The 26350-nt window shown below is 41.2% G+C and overlaps 1 protein-coding gene across 1 annotated transcript in view; it reads right to left on the bottom strand.

Annotated features, from left to right (window-relative positions):
* The window catches only part of zswim6 (zinc finger, SWIM-type containing 6), a 51240-nt gene that overhangs the window by 12729 nt on the left and 12161 nt on the right, over positions 1–26350 (bottom strand). The window contains exons 2-8 of the mRNA XM_028602257.1: positions 10024–10380; positions 7399–7547; positions 7144–7294; positions 4757–4936; positions 3448–3624; positions 3202–3348; positions 1518–1664 (exon numbers count right to left, since the gene is read on the bottom strand). Of these exons, the coding sequence (XP_028458058.1) occupies positions 1518–1664; positions 3202–3348; positions 3448–3624; positions 4757–4936; positions 7144–7294; positions 7399–7547; positions 10024–10380 (1308 nt within the window). The remainder of the gene's footprint in view (positions 1–1517; positions 1665–3201; positions 3349–3447; positions 3625–4756; positions 4937–7143; positions 7295–7398; positions 7548–10023; positions 10381–26350) is intronic.

Genomic DNA, 26350 nt, shown 5'->3' with positions numbered 1-26350 from the left:
AGGGGGAAGCAGAGAGAGTGGGTGAGAGATGACTTAGCGGGGTGGGGGGGGGGTGAGATGTTCCCTTTGGGCTGGGGATTGAGCCGAGTATTGATAAATCTATCGATCTATTTGTTCATTCCGGTGTTCTTTTTCAGAGTGTGTATCCTCCTGAGGATGGTAATCATGTGTTTTAATGGCTTAATGATGTCTTGGCAGACCTCACCGTTCATCCCAGGAGGCTATACAGTCCCTAATGAATACACACACACACACACACACACACACACACACACACACACACACACACACACACACACACACACACACACACACACACACACACACACACACACACACACACACACACACACACACACACACACACACACACACACACACACACACACACACACACACACACACACACACACACACACACACACACCAAGTTTTAATTGAAAACTTTCCAAACTTATTCCCTGCCGTGGCTTTGTCACTTCACTTCATTCAGAAGAGAAACAAACTGTTACAGAGTCCAGAACAATCTCCGTCCTTTCTAGCTCTGTTGAAATTCGTCTCGCTGAGCTCCCTGCATAATTGATGCTTTTTAATTGGAGTGTTTTTCCTGCTGCATTTCTTATTCATGAGCTGTTATTGGAGGATGACTGCAGGCCAATCAGCATGTCTGTGTCATCGCTGCCGATTACAACCTGAGGGCCCGCAGCTCTGACAGGAAGTCACAATCACTGCAGTGTAAACGTTGGACGCACATTCGTGAAAATGCGCGTTTGTGTATCTAACTCAAATGCTGAAGTGGCATTTTGAGGGTTTTTTTTTACTTGAGTGTTTCCATTTTTTGCTACTTTATACTTTAATTGCACTACACCTCAGAGGGAAATATTGTACTTTGACTCCAATGTTGGAGCAATTAGATTCAGATTTTACATTAAAACACAACAAACGAAGATTAATCTAGTGGTTCCCAACATATTTGGCTTAAAGCAGGGTCTAGTTGGGGCTCCTTGTCAGATATAAATAACAGTTTAAGGCCCCAATAGGTGATAATTATTATTATTATTAACGATTACAGAAAAGTCCGAAAAATGAATACATATTTGTGTATTTGCTTGGTTTCTGCTTCTTCTCTCTCCCTTTAATCACCTCTCGACCCCTCAGATTTATCTGGTGACCCTTTGGAAGGCCCGACCCCAAGGTTGGGAACCTCTGGACTAAACTATCTAACTGTATATAAAGTAGTTAACGTAGCTCCACCTGGAGCAGCTACAGCAGTAACATGCTGCTCCAACATCGATGCTTCAGTGTTAATATCTAATAATGTCACATAGACTCAGATATCAGTCACAGGAGACATTTTACTGCACAATAAGTACTTTTACGGATGATAATACTTCTGAATGCAGGACTTTAACTGGTAAAGGAATAAATTCACATTGTCCTATTGGTACTTTTATATTTTATATTTATAATAAAAGCATCTGAGTACTTCTTCCAGCGCTGTGTATCTGTGTATGTACCTGAGAAGTCGAGCAGAGTGGCGGCTCCGTCCTCGCTGCCCCTCCCAGTCTCCATTAGGGTGCTGAACAGAGTGCCGATGGGGTCCAGCGGGTGGCCCACCCAACCCTCCAGGTTGGTGACTGACGTTATGCCTTTATGAAGCAGCTCTGCAGTAACACAAATACAAATAGATTTATGCTTACTATCAGGGTTTCTACAGTGTTTGTAATTTAAGACTTTGAGTGCATATTTAATACCGGTTTCACTGTCATTCCGGTCAAACCAGGGCCAATAAGGCTACAGTTATTTGTTTAGGTACATGTTGACATCATGTTTTTGTCAGTACTTCCCAGCTGTATAAAACAATAATTCCTTGCAATGTAATTTATCAATTAACGTAACCTGGATCCACAATAGTGGCTGAAAATTGATGGCAGGAGTAACTTAAAGAAAAGCTTTTATTTTATAATAATTTCTCCCAAAAGCAGGCGATCACATACACAAAAAAGTAATAACTAATGTTTCTGTCCACGACAGGCAAGAAAAACCGATGGAAGTGAGATTCAAGACTTTTCTTTTAGGGAATTCAATGTTTTTTAAGACTTTATTTTAGACTGTAAAATGGTGTTATGCTGAAACACTGAGTGTCAGGAGATGAGGCATAAAATGCTATTTGGATATACTTATATTTAAAGGCAGAGCTAATAAAACACACTAACAGGACATCAGAGGAATATAAACACTGATAGGCTTTTCGCAACACAGCGTCACATCAATTTCCCGCCGGAGTTTAAAGTGCCCATATTTCAGGTTCATAACTGTATTTAGAGGTTATATCAGAATAGGTTTATATGGTTTAATTTTCAAAAAACACCATATTTTTGTTGTACTGCACATTGCTGCAGCTCCTCTTTTCACCCTTTGTTCAGGTCTCCGTTTTAGCTACAGAGTGAGACATCTCATTTCTATCCCATCTTTGTTGGCAGGCGCACATGCGCAGTAGGATCACATCATGTCCAACTTTGCGTGGAATAGCTGCAGAACAGGGACATGCAAGTAGTTCTTTTGTAGATTATGGTGAACTAGTGTGTGTTGTAGCAGTGTTTTGCGATTTAGAATGAGCTAGCATGCTAGCGCTAGCATGCTACGGTTAGCCCCCTCGTTTCGGCTAATGACGTAGAAAGCTGTGCAGATTTTGACCAGCTCACCAGGAGACTGAAGGCAGGACACATTCAGAAATCAAGTTTGAATGCGTGTGGAAGCACCAGAGACACAAAATAACACCCCAAATCCCAGAAAAAGTGATTTTTTCATAATATGGGTACTTTAAATATGTCAACTCACGCAAATATGCGAGGAACGCTGCAAACTTGTGTCTTTCCATTGACTTAGTATGTAATCGTGCCCTGGAAATGCCACGTTCTCACTGATGGATTACGGAACTTATTTTTATTCCAGTTTTAAAATAATAATATTAATAATAATAATAAAAAAATAAAAAAACTTAAATCATGCTAGAATTGTCCCTTAAACTTTGAGTTTTCTATGGCCACAGAAGCTTTGTATACAACAATTTTAACTTTAATAAGCCTTACATTTGTTACGAGCCAAAATACATAATATTAACAACTGGATGGCAAAGTAAGAAGCATCAGTTAAACGTAGAGAATCAATGCTGAACAAAAGGCTGAAGCAAAAACTGACCTTTTTTGTGAGTGCGGAAGAACTCCAGCTGATTCTGCTGTTGCCTCCGCAGCGTGTTGACTATTGCGATGGCGAGCCGGAGGGCTTCCTTGGGGTAACCGTGTGATCTCAGCGCGTCCACTCGGGCACACGCAGTCGGAACGTGCTCTGCATCAGAGGAAGAAAAGATATGCTGATGTCTCCCTCTATTAATTTCTTATTCATTCAAATTCAAATCCCTCTAAACCACCGCTCTCTCTCTCTCACCGTGCCACAGGGGCCACCCTCTGGCGTCGAAGAGGGAGCTGTTGAGGTTGTCATGGTAACAGTAGTTGGTGTAGTGGTCCTCGGTGATGATGTGCTGCAGGTGGGGGTCCTGCCAGTGCAGGTCGCAGGCCTCGATCGCTCGCGTGAACACCGTCCGGTGAGGTCGAGTCAGTGAATCTGAGAGAAACGAACACAAGATGGCAGATGTTAAAACTGAAGTTAGTTACTGTAGTTTAGCCCAGTTTAATAACACAGTCAGCAGTTGCAGCAGCAGCGATTGTGACGAATGCTCATGGAGGCTATTTAAATACTTTTAACCACTCCGACTGCTGCAATTTGCATCAATATTCATTATACGTCTCAGAGTCATAACTCAGTCAAACATGAACACGCAGACGTGACACACATATTTGTGGATTCAGTGAATGTTACGCTTTCCAATGATATCATTACCCCTGGTGTCCATCCCAGATAAATGTCCATAAAGCCACTTAGTCACAGAAAAAAACTTTTTATAACCAGACCTTGCCTGAGAAAGTTGTCAAAGAAATCCAGTGATAGTTGTCTGTACATCCATGGGTACACTGTAAACATGAACTAGTTACGAATAGCTAATTTAGCATACTTTTAATTGGGCCAAAATGTAAACAAATACAGGCTAAAAAACATTATTCCTGTTTACAGCCCCAAAATTATGGGAACTGTACAGTAGTTCTAAAAATTTGAAATAAAAAGTAAACTGATAATATTATAGGCTTGATAAAAAAAATATTAATATGAACTTTTTTCCTGTTGCATTATTAATATTTCTTTGAAAATTACTCTCATGTTCTATTTATGTAGATATTGGGGCTCACAGTGTCAGACGGCAGGATTTAAAAATGTCAATAACAAAACAAATGCAGGGCCATTACGGACAAAACAGCAGCAGTAATAACCGCGCCGGTCTTCTCAATGGAAACATTTGTATCACCGTCTGATTGAAATGCTCGTGCGTCTGAATTTTCTCAGATTTGATGGGAAAAGCTGCAGGACCTCAATTGTGTTATTAGGCTCATTCTATTAGCCACACTAAAAAGTTAATAAGGCTCACAGGCACAGAGATTGAAGGAAGGAGACTTGGTTAAAAGATAAGGGGAAGATACACGACTCAATAGTGTTAATACAGGAGGAGGAAGAGGAGGAGGAGGAGGAGGTGCTGCCATAGGGAGGAGAAAGAAACCTTCAGATGTGATATATGAGAGGATTTGGGAATAATTAAAAAAAAAAAAAAAAAAAGGCGAGGTCTCTTTTCCGGGTGTCATCTCACCTGGGTTGCCAGGAGGGCCCTGGGGTAGAGCGTTGGTCAGATTGGTCAGCTCGCTGCCATGGTTACCGTCCTCCAAGGGGCAGACATCAACGCTGTTCCACCTGCGAAGCTGTCGAAGCCAGAAACCCTTCTGCTCGGGCTTATAGTGGGGGTTCAGCACAATGCACATCCACAGGGCTCCTACACACACACGCACACGCACACACACACACACACACACACACACACACACACACACACACACACACACACACACACACACACACACACGCACACGCGCACACACGCACACAACATATCATTAGTGCACAACATACAGTATTATTCCAAATTTTGTGGCAAAAATATAAATGGCTAAACAAACTGCATCATTATCACCTCTTTAAAAAATAGCTGAATAATGCAAAGTTGAGTTGCCCAGTGCTACTTTGTGCACCTAGCGATTATTTTCCATTATCGATTAATTGTTTGGTCTATAAACTGTGCAAAAAAGTGACAAATGCGTCACTTCCAACAATGGTCTCGGTATTGCAAAACAGGTGTGTATTTAAAAATGTTTTAAATAAAAACAGCAGTTTAACCTAGATAACAGGCTATTTTATATTATTATATTGTATGATTAAATTGGAGGCGGGTCTGCGAATTGGTTCTGCACACATAATAAGAAGTATAGTTGCGACTAATGATTATTTTCATTATCGCTTCATTTGCATATTATTTTCTTGGACTATGAGGGAAAAAAACAAACAAAAATGACCGCTATTATTTCCCAAAGTCCAAGGTGATGTTTTCAAAGGTCTTATTTTGTCTGAAAAAAACTGTCCAAAACCCCCAAATAGCAGCCGATCCTCACATCGGAGAAGCAGAAAACGGACAATACTTGGTATTTTTGCTTTAGAAAAATACCAAAACAACGAATCAATCTTAAAGAAGTGTGCAAACGTGAGCTTTGTCTAAAAACACGAAGACACCGAGTACAGATTGGAAAAGGAACACACAAAGAGAAAAGAAGAGGGCACAATGAGCACGTCAAAGGATAAATTAGGGATGACACATGACAAAATGAAACAGGAGAAGAAAAGAGAGGAAGTGAAGTGAGAAAAAAACAGGAGGAGAGGTGAGGGGAGGGAAGGGGGAAGTGAATGCAGGAGGGAGGCTGAGGATGGGGGGATGGGACAGGAGGAGAGAGGCTTTATTCTCCGTCTCTTTGTTAGCGCTGGTTCAAGGACAACAACGAGGAGGGAAAACAGAGCGCCGAGAAAATGATGTCAGACACGAGTGACGAAATGCAGAGCAAGAATCTACAACAGCAGGGAGGTTGTGTGTGTGTGTGTGTGTGTGTGGGGGGTATTAATTAAAGAAAAACAAAAACAGGGGGGGGGGGATGGTGTGAAATGAGAGGATTGTAATGTCATCCGATACATGTTGCACCACAGTGTTGGTTATGAGTGAAGCCGGACTTATTTTTAAGTCGTTTTGATCGCTTTCCATCGCGAGTAAATAAGCAAAAGTCATTGTTCTCGTTTTCTTCTGCACAGCTAGGGTCATATCTGTGACAGGCAAACGGAACAGGTGCATTTATATATACACACACACACACACAGTATATTAGGGCTGTAACGCTTTGTGCGTTTGTGTATGCTGTTAGCAACAACTGCTTAGGTTAGCGGAACAATTAGTTTTTCCCGCTGTACCGAACTCAGACCGAACCATGACTCCTAAACTGGGGTATGACCGAACCAGGACTTCTGTGTACCATTATACCCTTAATATATTATTTTTTTTTTGGTCTGTTTAAAATAAGGTTTACTGAAGATTTACATCACAAAGATGTGAGATCTCCGTTCCAGTCACGTTAACAATTTCCAACAGCCCAAGGTGACGTCTTCAAATGTTCTACTTTTTCCAGTTAAAATATATTCAGTTTACAATTATATCAAACAGGGAAACGCAAATAAACTGAAACGGAAACATTTCAGAGGTCAATTTCTGTACCTGAACTCGAGGACCCCCTTGAAAACGAGATGGTTCATCTCAAGGGGTTATTCCTCTTCAATAAATAAATGTCAAATATTTGTATTAGCAGATTTTTTTTGTCCACCCAACTAATAAATGAATTGCCTATAAAAGTGCCATAAAATGGACATACAAATAAAGTACTTTAAAGTTGCATTGAGGAACAACTAAGCCACAAAATAAGCTGGTGTGTGTGTGTGTGTGTGTGTGTGTGTGTGTGTGTGTGTGTGTGTGTGTGTGTGGATGTGTTTGTGTGTGTAGGTGTAGGTGTGTGTGTGTGTGTGTGTGTGTGTAGGTGTAGGTGTGTGGGTGGGGTGTGTGTGTGTGTGTGTGTGTGTGTGTGTGTGTGTGTGTGTGTGTGTGTGTGTTACCTAGTTCGTCCCACAGCTGCCTGTACTTGTCAGTCATGGTGGTTCCCTGTTGCCTCCACAGCGCCAGCCTGGGGTCGCCCATGAACTGCTCTGTGATCAGCGTTAACATGCGAGCTCCGTTGGAGTCCCTCATCTTCAGCATCTCTCTCACCTGCAGAGACGTTGGTAGGGGGGTGGGGGGCATTGTGGGTAAACGTTGCCGTTCAGCTGCCACAGCGACAGTATGATGCCGTTTGTTGGAAATGATTCGGTTACCTTGCTGAACAGTAAGTTGAGCTGCTTCCCCGAGCCGTGGTACCCTCCCTGGGAGAGAAAGAGCTTGACCTGCTCCTGAACCTGCTCCTCGTCCAGATGCCAGCAGTTCTCATCGTCCACGCTGGCGCCCGCCGTCGGATCTGGAGCTCCTGCACCCGACAAAAGGAAGTCAGTCATTACAAGAGCTCCATGTCATCAAACTAAACTGATGCTGATTTTCATTGATTTGTTTACTTCATCCAGTGGCAAAGAAGTACTCCTATTGTTTTACTTAAAGTAAAAGTACTGATACCACAGTGTAGAAATACAGGTATTATTCAAGTATAAAAGTATTAGTAGGGCTCGATTAAAAAAAAATGTTCGCCAAAAAAAAAAAAAAAAAAAAAAAAATCGATATTTGAGTGCTCTGAAATTGATTCATAAAATCCCCAAATCAATCTTTTTTTATCTTCCTTTTCACCATGGATGTATAACCCACCACAAACTGTTTGGGGGTCAGTTTGTAACGTAAACATTAACCTGGTGCATTATTAAAAAAAAAGCAGAGGTTCTCTGAGTATCTCTTTTAAATCCAAGATAAATTGGTATTGTAACAGAGTTTCCCTAACCTAATTTATATAGAATCTGTAATGTAATCAAATCGGGACCTTGTGAATGGGAATCAATTCCAAAAATCATTGTGGATACCCAGCCCTAAGTATTAGCATCATTATGCATGAGGACCAATTTCTGAATCATATACAGTATATCATATTATTGGTTTATAATTACTGATGCATTAATGTGGTCGTTGCGGCTGGTAACGGTAGAGATCCTTTTAATTACTTTATGTACTGCTGGGGAGCTTGTTTATCTCCCCCATGATCAATTTAGTCTTAATCTATAATAAGTCATCATAAGTTATTTTTTATTATTAACCTGAATCTCCAAAGTAACTGAATCTCCAAAGTAACAAAAGTTATTAAATAAAAGTATTAAGTAGCAGAAAAAGCAAGTACCTCAGTACATAGGTACAGTATTTGCTAAATGTACTTAGTTTCTATCCACCACTGGCCACATTTAAATAAAAATCTGTCTTTTAAGGGAGGAGCAGACAGGAATATGCCTACATCAGCACATAGTTCACCTCCTGCATTCATGCATTGCTGGTTAAGCTGATCAATACTATAAATGCTGCAAAATCTGTAACAATAACCAGCCGACAAGACTTTACATGTTTCACTGGGGAGGATTCGACCCATCAAACTATCTATTTTCCACTGTATGCTGAAAGTAAGGAGAATACAGCCAAACTGCAATCTAACCCAAAGTAGAGAGATAGATTTTTATTGATCCCCAAAAAAAGATTAGATTGCAGTTTGGCTGTATTCTCCTTAGTACTTTAGCATACAGTGGACAAGTATACAACTAACAAGTACCTGCAAAGCAAATCTCCCTCAGACAGGGATCGTCAATTTAACATAATATTTAAATATGTACAGTCATTAAACTACTAAGATTTAAGTTGCCGGACAAAAACCATGTCAACGTAAACCAACTGAAATGAGGATTATTACATGCACTGTGACACAAAGTGTTTAAGATTACCACAAAAAAGGAAAGCGGCACATATTCTACTACAAAAACACATCCCAAAAATAGTACTTTTACTACATATTCAACCAAGTATCCAAGATCAACTGAGTTCGCCATGAAATACACATTATTCACCAGTATACAAATACATAGTACAACATATGTAAACAGAAAGGTATAAAAGTATAAACAGAGTCAAATTTTTGTTTTCAAGATATATTCTACAAACTGTGTTACTTAAAAGGTCCCATGGCATGAAAAATTCACTTTATGAGTTTTTTTTAACATTAAGACACAGAAATGGCTCATCCTAAGTAAAGCTCATTGTGGGACTTGCTCTAGTGGCTGTAATACCGCACCAAGAGTGAATTTCAGGAAAGAGACTTCAGATACAGTATTAGGGGACCACTAAGGTCTATATAAAAGAGACTTCAGATACAGTATTAGGGGACCACTAAGGGTCTATATCAGAAAGATTAGGGGACCACTAAGGTCTATATAAAAGATACAGATACATTAGGGGACCACTAAGGTTTATATAAAAGAGACTTCAGATACAGTATTAGGGGACCACTAAGGTCTCTATAAAAGAGACTTCAGATACAGTATTAGGGGACCACTAAGGTCTATATAAAAGATACTTCAGATACAGTATTAGGGGACCACTAAGGCCTATATAAAAACATCCAAAAAGCATAGGACTTTTAAAGGCTCTGTGACTCCAAAACACATTCTTTCAACTTTCCTCTTCCAAGTCAAACTTGACCAGATTTAAGTGTGTGTGTGTGTGTGTGTGTGTGTGTGTGTGTGTGTGTGTGTGTGATCAAAGTGTTTTCCACCTGTTCTCCCTAAACAGCTTATTTTTCCTGACTCATCTCTGAAGACGTCAGCCTCCAGATGGACCTCCGCTGGTGCGAGCTGGAGGAAATCTAACACACGTACCTGCATTAAGCTTGTGTGGGTTTGCGTGCATGTTAAAAAGGTGGGAGGATATCCGGTTCTTCCACTAAAATCACAAACAGCCAGCATTATTCCAGCCCCTCCACTCACCGTGAACCTGGTTGATCTCCGAGTTCTGGGACAGGATCTCGTCGGCCAGTTTTTGTGCCGTCGGCAGCACCTCGGTGTGATGCACTGTGATCAGGTACTGAACAAACTTCTGCAGCTGATCTCTGTTCATTTGGAATAGAGTCTCTGAGATGGGCAGACGCAGTTTGACCTGCTCGGGCTTCCGTACTCGGTACAGCGAGAGCGCCACGACGTGGGCGCAGTAGAAGATGTCCTTGTTGCCGCAGCCGCACGTTACCGCGGTGATTTTGCAGCGGTCGAAGCTGACGCTCACGTTGCAGAGCAGCTCGGGCTCCGAGGATGTGGCAGGTTCCCTTACTGTGCCGCTGAGGTGAAACCCTGCAGAGAAACAGAGAACAGATTTACAGTTAATCATCTGCATGTAATGAGTAAGTAGCTTTCATACAAAATAAGACAAACGCTTAATTTAAACCTACAGTGACTCATTTTTTTTAGTTACCAGGGGCCAGTGGAACAAGCTGTGAACCAAACACTGGCATGTCACTCTTTACGTCAATGTTTTAGCCACCTGGCCAATATTAGCTCTCTCTTAGCTACGTTTTGGTCTCTACCAAGCTGCTAAACGCTCCTCTGTGTTCACCAGATAGGGGCTAACTGTGTCCATCTGTCTTTTTGTGCTGGACAGTGGGTTTTACGTTTTTATAACTTCTTTTCCCCGCTGAAATCTGCTGCGTGCTGAGGCTGAAAATAACGCTATGAGAGCGAAGAGAGTGAACCAAAACCAAAATAATGAGTTAAAAGTTGCTCTGGTTTTGAAACATCTGGCCAAAGGACTATAGTTGGAAATTAGCCGGCTGGCTAACACTGGAACATTTACAGAAATGTTGATTAATGTTCGTTGTCCTTTACATACAATAAACATGTAATCCATTCATATATTATATATATAAGTGTTGCTTTAAATGCCCAAAAATAAAAAGGGAACTTGCACATCAACTACTTTCCGCCTGCCATCAATGCAGAGACTCCCCATCAGTGTGGTTCAACCTAACTTTAATCCTGTCAGGAAAGTGCTGACAGGGTGAAAAAAAGTAAGAGAGAGTGCGAGAGAGAGATATGAGTGAAAGGACAGGGAGGCAAGCGCAAAATATTCTCATTTCCTTTTCATTTCCGTTCCACAACACCTCCACTGCTTTCCCTTTCTCCACCAGGCAGAGAGACCTGCTACTATACAGTAACCCTCTCACAAGCTGAAACCTATAGGTCTCATTGTGCGTTTGGGGGAATGTAAAGTCGCAGATGTCAATATGGATTTGACCTTACACTTGTTGAACTCAGATTTCTTGGAGCTCCGGTATCGGATTCTGTGAAAGGAAAATAAACCCTGATGCTTTCTGATTGGAGAGAAGAGGAGGGTCATTTTCCATCTTAACAAAAAACCCAAGACTAACACATTGGAAAACACAGTAGCTGCACGTGGGAGCTACAGTAGATTTAAATACTGTGCTGAGACCACGCAGACGGACATGAGATGACTAAGCACGCAAACTATACACTGTACACTATGACCAAAATAACTCCGTAATGACGAGAAGTAGACAACGTTAGTGTGTGAAAGTGTGCATCTGACTGGGTTAGAGGGTTACCAGTGATAACAGATGGTGTCAGAACCACGGTCAGAGCCAAACTGTGGCAACCAGTAAGAGTTTATCATCGGTGTGCGTACATTTACTGAATGTCTGTACTGGATCAGTTTCACTGTAAGGGAAGGGTTAGGGTAAGGAATGTTATGTAAGTCTGAAAAACTACTCGATATGTAAGATAAGATAAGACTTTATCCAGCAGCATTGCAGTACAAAGTAGGAAAAAGTGCAAATATGTAGAGTGCAAATAAAAACAAAATGTGAACGATTAAAGAGTAGTCCTGAAACTAAGGATTATTTTCATAAATCGATTAATCTGTCATTCATTTTTTCTGATTAATCGATTAGTCTTAGTCTATAAAATGTCAGAAAATGGTGAAAAATGTCGATCAGCGTTTCCCGAAGCCAAAGATGACGTCCTCAAATGTCTTGTTTTGTCCACAAGTCAAAGATGTTCAGTTTACTGTCACAGAGGAGAGAAGAAACTAGAACATATTCACATTTAACAAGCTGGAAGCAGAGAAACTTTCACTTTTTTTTTCATCAAAAATGACTCAAATCAATTATCAAAATAGTTGGCGACTGATTTATTAGAGGACATCTAATCGATTAATCTTCGCAGCTATAGTTGATTATCAGTAAGGTGCAAAAGTCAAATGTATAAAATGCCCGAAATGTAAACAGGGTGACAGCAGGGGCGTCGCACCGGTGGGGGATGTGGGTGTTTTAACACCCACACTTTTCCCGGTGAGAGGGTTCAACACCCACACTTTTCCCGGTGAGAGGGTTCAACACCCACACTTTTCCCGGTGAGAGGGTTCAACACCCACACTTTTCCCGGTGAGAGGGTTCAACACCCACACTTTTTCTGCAGTGATTCCGCAGTTTTGCACAAACGCCTCGCGTCGAACTGCCGCCGTAGCTACGTCGCAGGCTGTGTGTAGCGATAGCAACACTCCGTTTTTCATGGCAACGGTGTGTACTTCGCAGCAGTCTTAATCATCCTGCTGATTCTAAAAGCGCAATCTCATTGGCTGATGCCAATTTCTGACAACGTGATTCGCTTAGAATGGTCACGTGACGTGCTCTGACATTTCTGCGGTAGTTCAGAATGTCAAAAGAAGTGTGTCGAAAACGGTCGAAAATCACCTCAGAGAAGACGAAAACAGTTGTTATTAGCAAGAAGACCCAGCAGGGGATTACACACTGAGACAGCAGATGAAATGTCTTCACATAGTACGCCAATGTGTCAACTATCGTTCAGAAAACAGGAGTTTTCAGACAGCGGAGGTAATCAGACTCTCTCTCTTTCTCTCAGCAGTTTACAGAAATTCATAGCCTACAATACATGTCATATATTAAATATGTAGGTGTCACATATATACTATTCTAATATAATTACTATACAATACTAAACAAATCTGTAATTTTGGGATCCTAAGTGGTTGTGAGTCCCTCAGGCTGTGGCAGGCAGATTATTATGTTTAGCTGTCAGTAGAGCTGCTGTCCCCTCTCCTAGGAGAACTACCAGCTTCTCTTCTGGTGTCAACTTTGGGAAGTTTTATTTTTTGGGCTATTTTTCCAAGGTGTAAATCTCTTAGTGAAGATAGTTTTTCCCAGTGGAGGAGGAAGTGCATCTCTGTCTGACCCAGTTGGTGGTCACTGAGCCTGTATTTAGTATGGATGGTAACTGCACCTTTTTAACTTCACTAGCAACGTTAAATGAAAGCTAATATGTACGAGTAGTTTCCCATGTAAGAAGTATAACGTTCTGTAACATTAGCTACATTATAGCATTCATAATAAACGGCTCATAATATAATTACGTATGTGGTAATTTGCATAAATAGCACAACAGATCTAAACATAGGGTATAGCCAGGTGAAAAGGTCTTGTTGACATATAACAGTAAAAGACTTAATGTAAAGGTCTGAATGGAACCCACTTAGGCTACCCATGAGCATTAATACATAGAGGCAGGAAGAAGTGCTTTAAACCAGTATTGATTATTGAGTGTATTAAACCAGTATTATTATTACAGAGATGGGGTTTGGGGCTGAGTCAGTGGGACTGTTTCTGGGGGATGAGTCTGAGGGAAGAACAAGGGTAAGGAGAATGCAGAGGACAAAAGGTAGGTAAAATAAAAAAGTGAATCCCCAGAGACAGTCCCACGGACCCAGCCCCAAACCCCATCTCTGCAATAATAGGCTAATTAAGAAATGCTGGTTTAAAGCACTTCTTCCTGCCTCTATGTATTAATGCTCATGGGTAGCCTATGGGTTCCATTCAGACCTTTACATTAAGTCTTTTACTGTTTTATGTCAACAAGACATTTTCAGCTGGCTATACCCAATGTTTAGATCTGTTGTGCTATTTATGCAAATTACCACATACGTAATTAGATTATGCTCCGTTTGCCCATGTTAACAAACAGTACGACACCGTTCTTTCTACACAGACTATAAACGCGAACTTATTTTTCGTGTGTTTTTATACTTTTCTAGTATCACTCATTTAAATGGGAAGCTTTTTATATCTTGTATGTTATACATTTTGTACCCCTCTGTCATTGTATCCATCATTTTTATTGTTAATAAACAAATCGCATCCATCCCCCTCACTTTTGAAAAGCTTGCTACGCCCCTGGGTGACAGTAAGTGTCAAAAACCGGTCTATGGTGGGGTAAAGGTGGTGTAAATCCAAAACAAACACATGCCAAAAAGTAAACAGTTAAAGGTGAGGCTCCTAAAGAATCAAAAAACCCGTGCAAATACTAGCAGCGTTATTCACCCTGGAACAAGCTGTGAGATTTGATTTCCACTTTGCTCAAATGTATACACACACACACACACACACAGCTGCTGGACGGAAGATCGTTGTAAACAGAGTAGGTGTCTGTCTGCGTATGTGGTGAAGCTCGTGTGATGCAGAGCCAAGACACAATATGTGAGAGTGAAACTTGTACAGAAAAAGAAGAGAGAAAAAACAACAAAGTGCCAGTTCTTACTGGTGCTGCTGAGCAGATGCACAAACGCACACTGGATCACAGTTCACACAAACTCCACATCCTGTCTTTTTCACACACACACACACACACACACACACACACACACACACACACACACACACACACACACACACACACACACACACACACACACACACACACACACACACACACACACACACACACACACACACACACACACACACACACACACACACACACACACACACAGCATGGTGCTCTCCGTTACGCAGTCCTGCCCCAGTCATGCCTGGCCCACAGCTGAACTACGACGTCACAGAAAGAGAGAGAGAGTGACTCGAGGAGGAGGGCCGCTGTGCTGCTGGAAAGAAATTGGTATGCCCTCAGCTGAGTGTGTGTAAGTGTGTGTGTGTGTGTGTGTGTGTGTGTGTGTGTGTGTGTACATGCAGGAGTGTATGCTTGGCAGCGGGCCAAAGCCCTGAGCTCAGCATTCTGTAATGCACTTCCTCTCTCTGTGTCTGCGCTTCACAGCTTGCATAATACAGCTCTGTGCACCGCATAGCAACCACACTTAACTCCTTCCCTCCCAACAGCAGAACACTAATGAGTCTGCAAAGTTCCCCGAGTTATATTTAGGAATTTTTTTAAAGACTTTTATAATACCACACAGAATGTGCATGTTTATACCCGTTTATCAATCATGCTGGCCAAAGTAGACCAGCAAAAGATTATTCGATGAATCGATTAGTTGTCAACTGTTGTATTAAATCGGCAAAAATGTTTATCTTAAATTGGTTTGAGTCATTTTTTAAGAAAAAAAAGAAGCAAATATTCTCTGATTCTAGTTTCTAAATTGTGAATATGTTCTAGTTTCTTCTCTCCTCTGTGACAGTAAACTGAATATCTTTTGAGCTGGGGACAAAACAAGACATTTGAGGTCGCGTCTTGGGCTTTTTGGGAAACACTGATCCACATTTTCACAATTTTCTGACATTTTATAGACCAAAACAACTAATCGATTAATGTAGAAACTAAGACACTGTTAAATCGATAATGAAAATAATCTTTAGATGCAGCCCTAGACCAAAGTACGACAGTATGATGGACAACCACATTTATTTACTACGTCCCTAAGCTGACGAACCATCTAAGAAGCAGTTATTGGAAAGGTGATTGGATGACCCATCTGTCTATCACGTCCGCCATCGTTGGCCGCTGATTGGTTTGGTTTGCTGCTGTTCGGACACAAACGCTTTTACTTGAAGCCTGACTAGATGGATTTTCGTGCGACATGTGATCCCGGGATTCTCGTGAGAATCCAGCTGCCATGCAAGGTAAGTACGTATATAACAATAATTCCTAAGAATATAATTAGTTCAACATTTGGGGAAATATATTGGTTTTCTTTGTTACCAAGAGTTAAGATCGAAACCATTATCATGTCTATCCATTAAATATGAAGCTGGAAACAGAAGATCAGTTAGCTTAGCATAAAAACAAGCTAGCATGAAGTCACTGCATCTGACCAAGAAACAATTCAGCACATAACCTTCATAAAAACACAACTTGTTGTGTTTACACGTTGGTTTATCTACAGATTAAACAAACAAGAGGAGCTTTAGATGAGCTGGTTGAGGGATTTTCTTACCTTTGAAAAACCCAGGCTAGCGGTTTCCAGTATTTGTGCTAAGCTAAGCTAAGCTAAGCTAAGCTAAACGGCTGCTGGCTTCGGCTTTAAAATATCAATGTACAGCCATGAGAGTGGCATCAATAAGGGGAATGGATCCAATCAAATAATGGATGGATTACACAACTGAGTTTTTGCACAAAAAAAAAAAGAATCCATACTTCCCAGCAGCTGCAGCTAGCAGCGGTGTTTGCTGCAGGTCTGAGGGTGAATGCAACTCTACAGAAACAGGATTAAACGGCCTCCTGCAGCAAAATCCAGTGTCTAAACAATCCAACTTTCCGTTTATCGGTGTATAACATCTCCAGATAGGCTGCAATCGGATATGAAAACATTGTATAAATACCATTCCTGTTCCTATGGCAGGCAAGAGGCAATACAGATACAGAAAAAACTATTTATAAATTAAATTTCAGACTTTTTAGTACCTATAATGTAGTTTCTTTTTGTTGAAGAAACTACATTCTATGCTTTTTTTTTTTTCTTTTTTTTTTGACTTTTCAAGACCTGCAGATTACTCGAATACACTCGCCTGGAAACCAAGGTTTAACACTTCACTCCCAATTAAGCCCGAGGTAGTCGACTTAAGCCGTCTCTATAGGATTAAAGTAAGGAGGGGAAAAACAAGTGTGAAAGAGCAGGATCTCAGCTCCCTACAGAGTTCAGCCTGAGGAGACCTTCAGGCAGGCGGTGTGCAACATCGCCCACTAAAGCTGTGGCTGCAGGGGGTCATTCTCAGCTATGTGGCCAAAGCCTTCATTTAGCTCTCAGCACACAAGAGCAGGACCCACCCACCCACCCACCCACCCACCCTCCTCCCTCCCTCCCTCCCTCCCTCCCTCCTTCACACACCAGTCAGCCATTCAGGCAGCTCAGCCTCAAAAGCTGGCCAGTCAGGCGTGCGAGACAGTTCCCGTTCAGACCAGAAAAAAAGCAATCCGGCGATTTTCTGCAGGGTGGTACGGTTGTGTGGGGTGTCACTGAAACAGCCCCCCAATGTAGCACAAGTAGACTTTATATTTTACAGCTTCATTATACCGAGAAAGAAAAGAGACGGAGGGACTGACTGATCCACAAACTCCCGACGCACTTCACTGCTTGTGGTTCGATTTCTACCCTCATAGTGTTTTCAAACTTTCTTGTAGCAGTGATGTTTACGGTTTACTCTATGGCCCCAAAAGAGACTGACAAGTCTGATCTTTTTTTCGCCACCCCCTGCGGCCCCAACAAAAGCACTACCCCCATACAAGATGAATGGGAAGACCTGCTTTTTCGCCCGACGCAGCCTTTAGTGAGAGCCTCTCAGCCCAGTTGTGGTTTGTGTGTGTACTTGTGGTGACAATGGGGAACCTAATCGGTCACCCGTGGAGATGCAGAGGTGCCTCTGGGGCTGCAGGAAGGAGAAGTAAACAACCAATCAATAGTCACGGTGAGCGGATTACCATCTGTCCTTAAAAACAACTGGGTCCACATCAGCTTCCCATTACACTTATAAAAGTTTATGGTGGTGTGGCTGCTATGTTAGTGTTAAATGATTTCTGTAATGCTAGCAGAGGCAACATTAAAAGGGTAATTACATTTATGTTTTCAACCTGGAACCTATTTTCCCATGCACTGGTGTCTAAGTGAACAAAAACCTTCAAAAACTGGTCCAGTATTGAGCGAGAACACTGCAACCGGTCAGCCCCTAACCATATATTTTGTCCACTAAAAGTGCTGTTTTTGACGCTGACAGGCTGGGATTATTATTCCGAGTGTCTGACAACATTATGGAAAGGATCCCTGCAGAGACAGACATTTTTGAGTAAGATCCTTTTTGTTTAACATGAAACAGCCCCGAAAGGGAAATTCATGTAAAACAAGGTTGAAAAAGTTACAAAGTTACCATTTAAAAGTTACCATTTAAAAAAAGAGAATCAGGCTGAAACATTTGTCTGCCCATTGATTGGATTATGACGCCGCCATGGGAACGGATACCAAATATGTAAAAAAAAAAAAAAAAAAAAAAAAAAAAAAAAAAAAAAAAAGTAAAGAGGAAAGCCAGCTGACTATTCGCTAAACGTTAGCAGCCAAAGCTAGGCACAGCAGAGCATGTCAAGCTTCGGTCAACTGGGTTCATACCCAGCAGCTAACAAGGTAATGGAAAAGGGGGGCTAAAGTGTGTGTGTGTGTGTGTGTGTGTGTGTGTGTGTGTGTGTGTGTGTGTGTGTGTGTGTGTGTGTGTGTGTGTGTGTGGGATGCACCTAGATGCAAGCTCAAAATGAGGTCAATGAGGATTTGAGTTAACTGGGTCAATCTGTGTCCCTCTTAAGCGATCGCCAAAAACTCCTTACAATATTAGCATACTAATCAATGCTATCTGGATATCTGTGTGTGTGTGTGTGTGTGTGTGAGACCATAAATACACTTGGCACTAATCATTTCTGACAGTAATTTAGCCAGTCATCTGCTTCTTCCTGCGATCCAATCTGCTGCTTTTGAAACCGATCTGTAGAAATAACAAACCGCACTGAAATACAACACGGAGGAAGGAGTCCTCCTCGACCGAGCGGACTGAAATTCCTCAGCTCTGTCAGAAAAAAACAAGAGGCGGCCTTTACAACGCATGAGACATTGCAAACGGCCTCGTCACTCGGACAAGAAAACGACTCCTCCAGAAGCCGACGTCTTACAGCTCCCATTTCCCCCGGCCCGTCTGGCCTTGTAGCGAGCACCGGGAGAAAACTAGAAAAGTCTTTTTGAAAAGAGCCAGCGCACTCTAACGAATGAGTCAGTCTGTCGGTGAGAGCAGAGAGAAAGACGGGCCTTTTAACAGTGCAACCACCTCTCAGTGGCTTTTATCAGAGCAGATCCTAGTGGTGGCAGAGCCACACATGAACCACTTACTGAAACAACTACCAAAGCACTCAGAGAGGTTTATCTCGTCTAGGACTGTATTATAAAATGTACTTATTATCGATTCACCTGCCGATTATTTCATACATTTTTGGGTCTATAAAATGTCTAAAAAAAAGTGAGAAACGCGTGTCATAATTTCCCACAACTCAACTTAGTGTCTTCAACTTAGGGCTGGGCGATATGGAGAAAATCTAATTTTACAATATTTTTGACCAAATACCTCGATATCGAAAAAACCCTTAGGATATTACGATATCCAACATCCAAGATTATATCTAGTCTCATATCACGATATTGATATAATACGGATACATTTCCCAGCCCTATTTCAAATGAGGGCTGCAACAAACGATTATTTTAATTGTCAGTTAATCTGTCGATTATTTTCTCAATTAATGGATTAGTTGTTTGGTCTATAAAATGTCAGAAAATAGTAAAAATATGTTTCCCAAAGCCCAAGACTACATCCTCAAATGTCTTGTTTTGTCCACAACTCAAAAGATATTTCAGATTACTGTCACAGAGGAGAGAAGACACAATAACATATTCAGGAAAAAAAAAAAAAAATGACTCAAATCATAAAGAAATAGATTATAAACAAAAATAAATAGATTTCAAGATGTAGTGGACTAGCAGAAACATCAAATGGAAAAACTCAAAGTACCTCAAATTTTTCCTTAAGTCCAGTACTTAAAAAGGTCCAATGTGTGTGAATTTCTCCCGTCTAGCGTTGAGATCATAATATATCACAATCAACTCTCTCGCCCCACGCAGTTCAAAGTACGTATTACAGCTACGGTAGCCTTCACGCTTCAAAAAGCATCTTGCTTTTTAATCTTATGGAGCGTCTACCCCAGTTCATGCAAACGCAAATGTTAAATTTCAAGCCAAAAGGAATACTTGGAATTGATGGTGGAGGTAAATATTCATGAAAAAAGGACAAAGTTTGTGAACGGGCAACACAGATTTTGATAATGAACAACTAAACCCGTTACACACTGGAGCTTTAAGTAAAAGTATTAATAACTTCGGAAAACAACCACCAGTTCACATTCAGCTCCCTGATGGAGGCTGCTCCTCCGTGGAGGATCACGGACACACAAACATGCAACCTCGCCCGCACATTTACGTCTTCGCTAAGATAAATAACGGCCGTTGGAGGTTTCACAACAAGCTTCTAGAGAAGGGACAGGAGAGGAGATTTTCCCTCCCTGGTTTTTTCCCTCCCTTTTAATAGCATTTGTTTGAGTGCTGTCTGTTCCCGATGTGCTCGCTGAAAGTCATTTGTTTAGCCTCGGAGGACCATCAGCGGGCCAGCCAGAGCCTCTCCTCTCCAAATGCATTTGTTCCCACTCCAGAGACACCGCCCGGCCTCCACGGAGATCCTCGCAGAGCTGCTGCTGCTAATGAGCACAGGAATCCCATGAAGGCGCAAATAAAATCTAATAAAAAGCTTTTAGTCTTTGCTTACATGTTGATCGGATTGTCGTTTATTAAATCGCGAGCGAGCCTCTGAATCACGTACTTTAAAAAAAAAAAAGGAATAGTTCGACATTTCTTGCAGAGAGTTTGAGGAGAAGATTAATACCAATCTCTTGTTTGTACATTAAATATGAAAGCCAGTTAGCTTAGCTTAGCATACAGGCTGGAAACAAATAGCCTGGCTCTCGAAGCAGCAACTCTAAAGCTCACTAATTACCACGTTATATATCTTGCTTGTTTGAAAAAAAAAAAAAAAAAAAGTTGAATTATGGTTTTACGGGGACTTTGTGCCGGATTATTTCTTGGCCCGGTGCAGGGACTTCCTGTCAGGCTAGCCGTTTCCTCCCCTTGTTCCAGTCTTTATGCTAATGAGTTAACTATCTCCTGGTTACAGCTTCATATTAATGTACAGACATAAGAGTTGTATTAATGGTCTTATCTAACTCTTGGCAAGAAGGCAACATTCTCCTATAATGTTGAACTGTTCCTTTAAATAGCTACAATCGATTAATTGAAGTTTATGTATGGTGCTAGAGTGCCTTTGATATCTCTGGTAGCATCTACAGGAGCTGAATGAAAGAAAAAAAAAAAAAAAGAGGAAGATGAAAGTATTCTTAATCTTCTAAATTATTTACATCACGTCTTTGATCACATCAGGACAGATTCTGACAAAAATAACTAGGAAGAAAAGGAAAAACTTGATGTGGGAATAGGCAGCACATGAGTGAGGCAGGCCAACAAAAGGCCGATGGGAGAAGCCCACTCTGTGAACTCTGTGGGAACAAATGCATCGGGAGACGTTGGGTCTCTGAGTGGAGCTAACTCGGAGTAACCTGAACTTTGGTGGTGCAACTCCAGCTGTTTCTGCATTTAGTTTTTCCCTTTAATGTCCCCGTTTCCCTCCTCTGGAACAGCACTCGCTATCAGCTGAGATAACAGCCTCCACTCTGCTAACTAAAGCTGTGACATAAAAAAGGTAGGGGAGTAAAAAGTACAATGTTTACCTCAAAAATGGAGTAGGTAGTAGTAGGATTTAGCTGCTGAAGAGGCAGATATACAAACACGACTCGATAATATAAAAATGCAACTGCTCGATGTGTAAAACAGCAAAAAGTTCTCGGTGTCAACTTTAACATGAAGATATGTCAATGTTGTGTTCACAGCTTGTTTACTGTATCTTTTTATCTTGTAAAGCCCTTAAATGTGAAGGAGGTGTCAAACTGAAGCTACAGTGCTGTGACCACACACACACACACACACACACACACACAGTGTGAGCATCAGTGTGACCTCTGGCCTCTGAACTGACAGCAGTTGCTTCCTTAAGACAAGCACAGAAAGCTCGAGAACACCAGTGTGTGTGTGTGTGTGTGTGTGTGTGTGTGTGTGTGTGTGTGTGTGTGTGTGTGTGTGTGTGTGTGTGTGTGTGTGTGTGTGTGTGTGTGTGTGTGCAGTTGAAGCAGCATGTAGGGAGGATGGCAGATAGTAGAAAATTGAAATAATATCTGAGCATCATCAGACCTAGTCACAAAAACTAGGATATCTAAATGTTTAGATATTATTTTTAAATTGTAGATAACATTTATGACCCAAAGAGCGTCATGCAAAAGCCCCATATGACGCCTGTACCGTAAAAAAAAGACTTTACAGCAATTGTGTATAATTAGAAACAAACAGGTGTGACTGAGTCAACCCTTTCCAGTAAGTTAAGTGCATTTTCATAGCTCCATATTCTGACACTACATTTGCATGCATACATATATAAAAAAGTGAGACCAGAGAGGTCATAATGTGAGAAGCAAAAGGGTTCACTTCCTTCATGTTGTTGCGTTGAAATAAATTATGACTCAGGCCAAACCACAAGTTGTTATCACTGACAGAAACATTTAAGATCTTGTACAGGAAAAATCAGAAGCAGTATTAATTAATTAAATACTTCATCTTGCCTTCTTTTCCAGGCCTTTGAGACAAAGTTGGTAAACTTAAACCAGCCATTTCAACGTTTGCTCTTTGCTCTGTACACCGGAATATTTCAGACCTTTGTCAAGCCATTTCATGAAACATTAACTCTCTTAAATCGCCATGATTTGGAAAGTACAAAAGAAAAATGGGACTCATTTTCCACTTCACTCGAATCACACAGCTCACAAAACCGATAATCGACCAACCTCCATGTCCAGAGAAAGAAAACTAGCTCTCAGCTGTGTAGTTCTCACATCTGAGGAGCCTAAATCATAACATCTTTGGCACTTTGGGTTTAAAAAAAAAAAAAGAAAGTACTTAAATAATCGATTCTGAAAACAATTGCTGATTAATTTTCTTTAAAAATCGATTAAATCGCAACAGCTGATCCGCTGACTGTGAATAAGTCTGTACTTGCAGGTTTTTAAGGACTTGCTGCTATGACAACAGCTCCAGGTTAGGGTTTAAAGCAGCTTATAAGAGCTGAGAAATCAAATGAAGCATGTATGTATCTTTATCTTTGCTGTACGCATGTGTGTGTTGAGCAACTAGCCCAACGACATAGTCTGGGCTTGTCTTTGTCTGAAGCCCGGCGAGAGAAACCGTTTAACTGTCAGCGTAACGTCTGTGAGAGGAAAGAATACTTTCCTACATCGTCACAGAGAGGGAGGGGCCCCTCGCTGTCAAAACAGGATGCAGGCCACGCCATATCATCAAACCAGAATCACACACCCTCAACCTCCTTTTCTATTTCGGCTAAACTGACGAAATAAAGCTTGCTCAACACTTCTAGGAAAAGCAGAGTGACTGACCTGCGAGATAAACAGTCATCGCTGCTAATCAATTTGCACTCTTTCTCTGTGTCTTTTTTTTGTTTTTGGGGTCTGTTGCCGCACATTATCTCGTCTCTTCCTGTCCGAGCACCTGCAACCAACCAGCTCTTTATCCGCGCTGCATCTCATCTACCAGCTGGAGCTGCCTTCCTGTTCAGCTGCCGTGTGATTCGTCATCACACACACACACACACACACACACACACACACACACACACACACACACACACACACACACACACACACACACACACACACACACACACACACACACACACACACACACACACACACACACACACACACACACACACACACACACACACACACACACACACACACACACACACACACACACACACACACACACACACACACACACACACACACACACACACACAACTCTGCTGGTGAATACAAATGATACCTGTCAGTGGCTGGAGAATAACAAAGTAGATCAAGTAAAACTTTGGGGTACTTTGCTCGAGTATTTATGCTACCTTATACTTCTACTCCACAACATGTTAGAGGCTAATATTGTACTTTTTACTCCAGCACATTTATTATATAATAGCTAATAGTTACTTTAGAATAGAATGAATCACTTAAATTATTTTTTAAGCAAAAATGCAAAAAAAAGTGATAGTTCCAGGTTCTGTGTTTTTTTGGTCTTACATTACAGTAAGTTAACTATTTTTGGTTGGTCGGACAAAACAAACATTTCATGACGTCAGCGTGTTCATTACGATATTGTGACGATCACGTTTCATGTTGTTTTTGAATGTTTTATAGATTAAACCTAATTAGGCTAATCAAGAAAATATTCATATATATATATATAGATTAATTAATGATGACATTTCTTGAAAGTTGGAAACCTACTGTTCGACGCCCAACAAGGTAAAACTCTCAAATATTTCACACAAAAAAAACAGCAAAAGATCACCGAAAAGTCCCAAAAAAGAATTATAGTATCAGAACTTCTTTTTCTCTCACATTAATCATCCCACAACCCTTCAGATTCATCTTATGACCCTTTGGAGTTGGGAACCTCTGGACTTAACTATCTTACTGTATATAAAAGTAGTTAAAGAAGCTCCAGCTGGGGTGCCCGGATAGCTCAGTTGGTAGAGTGGGTGCCCATATAAAGAGGTTTACTCCTCGACGCAGCAGGCCCGGCTTCGACTCCGACCTGCGGCCCTTTGCTGCATGTCATTCCCCTTCTCTTTCCGCTTTCGTGTCTTCAGCTGTCTTGTTGAATAAAAGGCCTAAAAATGCCCCAAAAATAAAAATAAATAAAAAGAAGCTCCAGCTGGAGCAGCTAAAACTGTAACGTGCAGCTCTTACATTGACGCTTGATATCTAATAGAGTCAGAATCAGACTCAGATACTGTATCAGCCAAAGTACTTTTACTTTTAATGTACTTTAAGTAAGTAGGACTCTGAATGCAGCGTTTCCTTCTCCCCTCATTTGAAGTCAGCATGCAGCTGCACACATTCATCCGATCGTCCTCCTTCAACCTCCACGGCCCCTCCCTGCTGTAAACCGAATTAAAGCCCAGAGTCGATACGTTTTTCAAGTGCATCCCGTTTCCATCACACGGGCCGACATTACTCGCCTTTAACAGATGAAAACAATGACTCAACTTGAAACCCCAGAAACATACCGGATGAGTTTTGCAGGGCTTGTGGGAGCTTGTGTCATCTCGGGAGGTGTGCAAGTGTGCATGTGAGCTTTGTAGAGTGACTGTTTTTTTGTATTTTTTTTAAAAGCGATAGATTATTAAATCTAATTTCCATACAAGCTGCAACAACGATTACCTTCATTATCGAATCCTCTGCCAATTACTTTCTCCATTAAAAGGAGCACTGCACTGATTTTATACACGCAGGTTAGTTTGCTCTTCTTGGAGAAAACTACTCTGTTGCATAAAGTCTCCTGTGGGTCTTATTATTATTATTATTATTATTATTATTATTATTATTATTATTGGTCCCATTAATTTTTCCAATAGACAATGTCAGGTGACCTACAGATGAAGCTTTTCTACAGCTTGGATTGTGATTTTGAAGAAAAAATTAAAAAAAAGCATAAGACATAAAAACATCACAGGAGAAGTTAACAACTTCTTTTTTGTAAGAAACATCCAATCACAGAGCAACATGCTGTTACGTGTGGCTAAAGAGAAGCTAAAGATTTGTTTGGTTTTGCAGCTTAAAAGGACTTCTTGTTCGGATTTTGGGAGTCGTATGGCCTCTAAAATAACAGAAAATAGCATCAAATCCATCCCAATTTCTTAAAGCCCGAGCGGAAAATTGTTTCATCCGACAACAGTCCGAACCCCAAATATATTCAGTTTATTATCACATGAGACAGGAGCCAGAACAAGAGAACGGTAAATGGCTGCATATATAAGATCCACTAATCATAATGATACACTTTTGGACTTTTGCTTGAAAAGTGACGTCAACAGTTGTGCAACGGTTTTCCTGAAAGACGACGGACACACGATCGAATGCTTCCAACATGCACATTTAAACCTGGTTTTACCTGTCTCATTTTGAACACGCAGTACCTGTCGAAGCGTCGAGGCACTCGCCCCGAAAAGCAGCAACGCGTGTGTGAGTCAGGGAGCTATGCTGAAGGTTGGGGAAAGGCCTGCCTCTACAGCTGGACCAGGAGAACGAGATCATTCTCTTGTTATTACAGACACAGACGTGGGTGCAAAAGGTGAAGCCCGCAAAGAGGCAGAATAATAAACTGAAACCAGACAGGAGATCCCCAAGTGAAGCTGATGCAGATTGCAGGAAGCGGATGGTTTTTAGGTCCTGTGACGACAGTGTCGGTTCACAG

The sequence above is a fragment of the Perca flavescens genome, chromosome 16, assembly GCF_004354835.1.
Source record: "Perca flavescens isolate YP-PL-M2 chromosome 16, PFLA_1.0, whole genome shotgun sequence".
Classification (NCBI taxonomy): domain Eukaryota; kingdom Metazoa; phylum Chordata; class Actinopteri; order Perciformes; family Percidae; genus Perca; species Perca flavescens.
This window is presented reverse-complemented; position numbering and strand designations above follow the sequence as displayed.